Raw genomic sequence first — 7946 nt, forward strand, 5'->3', positions numbered from 1 at the left:
CGCATGAAAAACTTCCTGGCCATACCCCAAGGACTTCATCATCGTTCTCCGCATCGTGATCATCATCATGTGGCTTGGCCGCAAAACAATGGCGGGGCAGCTCCTCAACGTTGGCGGTGGCAACCGCAACACACACACACAGAGAGTTTCCCAAAAATGAAAGTCGCATTGTCAGGCTCAATGTTTCCGGCGGTTCATGGACTCGAGTCGAGTCGAGTCGACTCCGTGTGGCATGCCACTTCACTTGTGTCTCTGTGTGTGGCCTGAAACAAAGCGCATCCGTTGGCGAAAATTGAAATGACAAAGTTCAAAGTTTAAGCGGCTTGGCTGTCAGTTGAGTTCGTTTCTCGTTTCTCGTTTCTCATTTCTCGTTTTCAGTTTTCAGTTTGCTTGTTTTATTTGTTGTGCGCTTAAGTTGACTTGTAGCCGGGCAGCTGAACAAAATACCTGTCCCAAGCACCGCGTCTGTCTGTCCGAGGGAGCTAATCAGTATGCATAAATTACACAGCGTCAATTGCAAGGACATGAAAATTAAACGCCCAACGGCAGCGACAGCAAATGAAATTGCCTGCAGTTAAAAGCACTTTAGTCAACTTAATAGACCGCAATAACAGCGAGAGCGTCAAACAACAAGTCATAAACTGAAAGTCAGCCACTGCCACGCCCACGCCCCCACCGAACAGCAACCCCTTTTGAAAAACATTTGCATACTTTTAAGCGCAGCTGAGAAAAATCACTCATACGCACACGTACCAGACAAGAGTCTAGAGTCAGGGAGAGGGAGTGTTGTTCAGGGGCGTAACAAGCCCCCTGGGCTGGGCTGGGCTGTGGTGTGGCTTACCCAGCTGTCTGCCTCTGGTTGGGCTTTGTTGTCCTTGCTCTGCTGCTATTATAACGGTATTTGCATTGTGTTTAAACGTATTTGAACACGATGTCAGGGGAGCAGCTCTCGATTTGAAAGGAAACTGGTGGGAAATTCACTTTGTTGTTGCAGAGTGTGGGGAGTTGGGGAGTTTGCGGAGTGTTGGGCTTTGGGCCAAGTGCTTAGCAAATGAGCAGGCAATTTATTTACGGTCAAATTGCGAGAGGTTAGGCAAAAAAGGCAAACAATGCGCAGGTCGCGCCATGAGCTTCAGCTCCAACTTGAAGTCGACGAGCTGCGTGTGGGCGTAAAAATGTGATAAATATGAAATGTGATTATGGCTGCTATTATATAGCCAGCCATGATGAGGCTTATTATGAAGTTGCCACTGCGGTTGTCGTGCTCCAGGCGTCGTTTTGAGTGAGTGAGCGAGCGTGCGAGCTCTGAAAGGGGCTTAAATGAGGAAATGTGATTTTGACGATGTGTTGGCTTAACGAGAGAAACAAACAAAATGTCTGCGTGGGTGTGTGTGTGTATAGATGAGTGTGTGAGTGTGTGTATAGGAAGTTGTAATTGTTTTTAAAGGAAGTCGAAATTGCTCGTTGGGGAAATGTATAAAATAAATCAGTGGCTGCGGTTAGAAAACGCATAAAAGTTGAAGCCACAAGCGACGACAAATCTCAGAGTGCAATGAAATAATCGAAGTGTGGTGCGAGTCTTTGGAGAACCATAAAAAATGGTTATGATGAAGACTTTTCCTGTAATGAGACTATTCTATTTAAGCGCACAGCTTTATGATACTAAAACAGCAACTTTGTGAAGATTTTTATACCCGCTACCCATAGGGTAGAAGGGTATTATAACTTTGTGCCGGCAGGAAATGTATGTAACAGGTAGAAGGAGGCATCTCCGACCCTATAAAGTATATATATTCTTGATCAGCGTCAACAGCCGAGACGATATAGCCATGTCCGTCTGTCCGTCTGTCCGTATGAACACCTAGATCTCAGAGACTATATGAGATAGAGCTATAATTTTTTTTCGACAGCATTTGTTATGTTTGCACGCAGATCAAGTTTGTTTCAAATTTTTGCCACGCCCACTTCCGCCCCTGCAAATCAAAAAAATCGAATAACAAGCGTAATTTTAAAGCTAGAGTTGCAAATTTTGGTATATATAATAATAACTATAGTAGTTATGATTCCTGAAAATTTGGTTGCGATCAGATAAAAATTGTCGAAGTTATAAAAGAAATACTTTTGTATGGGCAAAAACGCCTACTTATAAGGGTCTTAGTTACTTTGGCTGACAATCTGGTATATTGAGCCGTCTATGGTATATTTTGAATGCGGTACTATATTGATATACCAAACATATCATTTGGTATATTTTTAGTATTTTTTTAAGGTATTTTCGGTATATTTTCAAAATGATACCGCAATATTTTGCCTTTATTAAAAATGGGTAGCGGGTATCTCACAGTCGAGCACACTCGACTGTAACTTTCTTACTTGTTTATCAATGTATCGCAAAGTCAGATAAATAACAACCATTCCTGTTGCAAGCTTTTTAGTATTTTCCATTCTCATATGTTCCCTTCATGATTACAAAAAATAATATAAAATAATAAAAAATAAAATAATAATATTTAAAACATATTCTAGAAAAAGCTGAAGCTATGATGTTAATGTGAAAGGCTTGTGATTGTCTAATATATAATCATCTGTAGATAGAATGAATCTATTCTTAAATACTAAGTCTGCTCGTCTTACTTTCATCTTCAAAGCAAATATTAACTTCCTCTGATTCAGCTAATAATTATTTCATAATTAATTTATAAGCTAAAAGTTGATTTACTTCCATGAATAGTACAATAGTCTATTCTTTCACCCATGGTAATTGATTCGACATCTTCAAGTCGATTTTTTGACTTGAACCGTTAACTCCTTTTGTCAGCTTTCAGCTACCGCATTATGCCACCTTTGTTGTCTATCCCACACTCGGTTTGTGAATGTCTTTATCGAGTGTTTTGTCGGTGAATACAAGGCCATAAAACGCTAATCCCATCATGGGAACAAAGACCGAAAACAGAGCCGCATTTAGTAACGCCATCAATTGATACATCACATTGATAAGGCAACGAGTGAGAGAATCCTGTGAGAATCGCGTGGCTCTTGCTCTGGCTGGCACGGGGCTAACAGGATTTGGCCACGCTAAATCAACGCAATTCGATGTGGCTCATTTGAGTGCAGCACGGCAAACGAGGCAGCAGCTTCCCATCTTCCATCTCCCATCTCCATATTCTTCTTATTGAGCACCCACCACCACCCAAGAAAATTCGTTGCGCTTTGTCGGAATTCGGCATGCTATAAATTCGTATTGCTCATGGGAATCACTTTGGCAGTCAACGAGCCAACGAGAAATCGAGGGTTGACTCGATTCGCATATTGGTAGAGAAAAATATTGAAATTCGAAAATCATTTTGAGCACTTGAGAAATCCCCTGTTAACTGCACATTAGTTCAGTCCTAGACTGTGGCGACTACCCTTCATTTCTGGCTCGTTGGCAACTCTGTTTTCCCAGACTCAAAGGCATCTCATTAGCGTCGCCGTCGCAGTTTTTGTCGCCGCATCTAATTGCTGCATACGCTGCTCGACTTTTCGCCTGCATGTGTCTATCCATTCCAGACGAATGCCATCCTCGTGCTCTATATCCGTCTCCTGCTCCTGCTCTAACCCCATTCCCCGTGCGATTATGACTTCATTGCGCTAACAAGGCCAGCAACATATTCTCGGGACACTCACATGGCTGGCGTATGTTTCTCTCGAGCAGCATGTGCCTGTTTTTCTAAGCCTGGGAACCTATGTTTTTCCACTGCGCGACAAATATCTTTAAAATGCACTGAAATTCGTTCCTTTTTTTACTATTTCGGACCATACAATGTATAAATTTCAAGAAATTTATATGAGTCGGTAATTAGTTCATTGTATTTGTTAAGGGATTTCCAATAGACTATTTTTTTTGTTTTAATTTTTATTTTATTTATAGTCTGTCAATAAGCAAATTTGAGAAGATTTAATTTAGATAACAATTTTTTAATATTATGAACAATTCATATTTTTAGAAAGTCAATTGAATGATGGGTTTAAATTTAAAGAAATTCTTCAGTTTCTCTTACAGTGTCGCTTGAGGTAAGAATTTAAGCTAGCAATAGTTGGATTTAGCAAAAAACAAAACTGAGTCGATTGCCTTAGCAGCTAGCACTTCCTTCTTTTAGTTATTACATTATCTGGTATAATAATTAACATGTAAATAAATAATTTAGCTAAAAACATAAAACTTTTGATTGTCATATAATTTGTGATTTAAGGGAAGAGCTCGGTATATTCTCACAATTTAGACTAGAAATTTTGGTGCTCAAGAAGTATGTACTTATTAAATTGTGCGAATATACTGAGGTTTACTTACGAATATAACGCATCATAAAAACAATTTCATAGGAAATTTTTTAATTTAAAGATTTTGTTAAGTGGACTTCCTTGTCTTTTGTTGCTTATTATTAACAAACCAATATATCTAGAAATATAACATGATGAGATTTGCTTGCATTTGCGAAAACATTTGCATAAAAAAGAAATTTCGGATAAATTTCGCTTGTATTGATTTTGCTTTTATTTATAGTGGCTTTATAATGAAAGGTTTCGAAAGTTAATTTTCTACTTATTGGTTTATTGATCCAAACTTATTATCAATAAAGAGTTGATCTGATTTAAGATCTAACAAATTTTCATTTAAAAGAATATATTCTTCAAACTAAATTAGTATTACTTGGAATATTTCCATTTTCGATTATATGTGACATAAAATACCACTTTTGCTGATGCACTACATCAAAAATTACAAATATTACTCTTGATATCATTCTATATGTTATTCTATATTCTTTGATCATCCCCAAAAATAATATTGTTTTATTGCATATTTCTAATACAATATTATTTTAGTATTTGACCATAGGAACCAAACGTAATATTTTTATTGTTTACCCATGGAACAGTTATATTTTTATTACCCATACCCTTTAAGTGATTAAATGCAAGTGATTGGATTTAATAACAATAAGATATTTATTTAAACATTAAGTCGCACATCAAATGTTAAGTATTAAATTTAGAATGTGTGAGTGGAGCCAGAAACTTAATGCTAATACTTTACAATGATAAAACGGAGCAGCTCGGATAGAAATGGCAGAAAAGAAGACGACGAGAGCTGCTTATCGATGGTGTGAAATTGCACTAGATTTATTGCTAATGTGTGTAGAATAAAGAAACTTAAGTCTGGGGGAGAGATCGATGGTCAGGTGGTGGTGGTGGTAACTAAACTTAATATCACAATGGGAAGAAGATAAGATATTCAACAACAAAACAGGCTGCAGCTTAAAAGTATCCGAAGAAATGCTTCGATCATTTGGACGCGCCACCCGAACGTCGCCCCGGAGGCGTGCCCCCAACGACATTGATGATCTCATTGTCGCTGGACTCATCGGGCGTGGGCTGATGATCACTGGCCTTGTCCTGATGGGCGGTCATGTGCCTGGTGAGATGATGACGTTCGCGGAAAGTCTCCTGACAGACGGGACAGCGCAGCTTCTCCTCGCGCTTGCGACGATTCGGATCGCAAGCGACCTCGCTCTTGTGATGCGAACGCATGTGATAGACGAGATCGCTGGTCATGCGGAAACTGATGTTGCACTTGGCGCACACATTCTGTGCCGTCAGCGTGAACGTCGATGCCAGTGTGGGCGGGATGAGGGTGCTCAAGATGGCAGCGGCAGCGGGATTCTGCAGCGGCTGAGCCACCGCAAAGGGCAGAGGATGCGGATGCGGTGGACCAAAGCCTGGATAGGCGGCAGCGGCATGTAGAAACTCCGGCGGTGGCGGACCATTTGGTGGCGACGAGGCATTCGCAGAGCCATTCGGACTGTGGCCATTGCTTGTGGTGTTCGGAGGGCGATAGAGCAGCTGCTGCTTGAGACGCTGTTGAGCCTGAAGTGCTTGCATGGGATTTACAGCCTGAAAGGCGCCATTGAACTGATACTCCGGACGAAAGTTGTGATACACAATGGGATTCGACGGCAAGTTGCTGTTGGCTGCGCCGCCGCTGTTGGTGCGAGGCGGTGGCGTTGTGACTGGTGGACTAATCGAGTGGCAGCTCAACTGATCTGGGCTCAAGGGAGGAGCACCCACATCCACCGGGGACTCGAGACGTGAGACTGTCGAGGGTGACGACGAGCTGGACAGCGATGAGGAGACCTTGGTGAAGGCGCTGCGTTGTGGCGGCGGTGGAGGGGAGACGGTGGCCTCCGGGGAATCCACTAGGGGAATGACCAACGTGGGATCATCGTAGACACGCGGCGAGCGAATGGCAAGTTGTGGATAACGTTGACGCGCTTCGAGCAAACTGATGTACTCGAGGGCGGCAGGTGAAGGTGGCTGCGAGGCAGCTGCTCTGGGCGAGAGATCTGTGGCATAGTGAAGCGTCTGTTGCTGCTGCTGTTGTTGCTGTTGGTGCTGGAGATGCAGTGCCTCTTGTATGCGTGCCTGTTTCTCTGCCTGCTTCTGCTTGATGCGCTCGTCGGGCATCATGAGAAAGGCAACATCAAAGGAGCGTTTCAATGTGGTCTTGACACTTGGCACATCCGGATTGTTGTTGTTGTTGTGTTGTTGCTGTGGCATAGCTGTGGTTGCTCCCGCTACGGTTGCTGATGCTGTGCTGTGTGGACTCGTCGAGATGCGCAGCTCCGTCTGTGGCTGTGACTGCGGCGGAGTTGTGCGACGCGCGGCGGGATTCACATGCGACGGCAGGTTATCCATGAGCAAGTTCATCTTTGGCAAAATACTTGTTGTGGATTGGATTGGATTTATTTCGTTATGCGTTGCGTTCGTTCCGATTCAAAGTTCTGTTTTCGACTGCTGCCCGCACGCAATCTGTTCCTCTTTAAGTACTCTCGCCCATTGCCACCACCAGAACAGAACAGAAGAACAGAACAGCACAGAAAAGCAGAGCAGCAGAGAGCAGTCGAAGTCCACTTGGAATTTTCATATTGTCCCATTCAAACGAAACTCTCCGCACTCGCGGCACTCGCACATCTGTCCTGATTCTGTTTGGAATCGTTCTTGTTGTTGTCGTTGTTGTTGTTGCTTTCGCTGCTTCTGCAGAGAGTCAAATTCGAATCTTCACCCTTATGCTGCTTGCCTCTCTGCTCTCCTCTATTGCTCTCCCGCTCTCTCGGCGTTCCATCTGCTTTGCCAGTTGCCAACATATTCTGTGGTTTTATTGTGTGAACAGACTCGCCTGGGCCTCGCCTCCTGGTTGGCTAGCTGGATAGCAGACTCGCTGCTTGAGGTCGCAATAGGTTTTTCTTCTACTCTGCCATACATTACGGGTGTATGGCACAGTGGTACAAAGAAACCACAAATTGTCTAGTCTTTTATTTAATAATATACAATTTTTAAGCAATGCTTATTCTTCTTTTAAAATTTTTGATATTTATGTATTAGTGTAAGAATGTGTAAAATATTACTTCGATAGTACTATTTAATATTGGTAATAGGCATAATTTAAAAATAATTAACTTGTGAGCTACTTAAAATTTTAGAGATAGCTTACATTTAATAAGAATAATCGAGCTTTCTACTATACTTAATTCTTCAAATTATCACTGTAGGAGTTATGATATATTGACTATTCCCTGCAGAAACATTATCGAATTGGATTGAATCTTTTTATATCACTCATAAAGTGAATTAGCATTTTATGTATATGAAATGGTTATATAATATATCAAAAATGAATTATTTCTTCAATTTTTATATTAATTGTGGCATTAAATAATAAATTTAATTATACAGAAAAGGGAGTACTAGCTGCTGAGTTACCGACTCGGAAATGAAAAATTCAACTTAATATCTTTACTACTCTTACTTCACCTATATTATATCTTATAATTATAACATTATATTACTTAAAAGTAAATTTTGTGTTTTTAAAATTAAATCTACAAAATGGTACTGTCTTATTATTT

The 7946-nt window shown here is 41.2% G+C and overlaps 1 protein-coding gene across 1 annotated transcript; it reads right to left on the bottom strand.

The window, feature by feature from the left end:
* Nucleotides 1-5010: 5010 nt before the first annotated feature.
* Nucleotides 5011-6818, bottom strand: LOC132791301 (uncharacterized). Its single transcript, XM_060800173.1, has one exon. The coding sequence runs from the start codon at nt 6745-6747 to the stop codon at nt 5326-5328; it is 1422 nt and encodes a 473-aa protein (XP_060656156.1). The 5' UTR covers nt 6748-6818; the 3' UTR covers nt 5011-5325.
* Nucleotides 6819-7946: the final 1128 nt, after the last annotated feature.

The sequence above is a fragment of the Drosophila nasuta genome, chromosome 3 (assembly GCF_023558535.2).
Source record: "Drosophila nasuta strain 15112-1781.00 chromosome 3, ASM2355853v1, whole genome shotgun sequence".
NCBI lineage: Eukaryota > Metazoa > Arthropoda > Insecta > Diptera > Drosophilidae > Drosophila > Drosophila nasuta.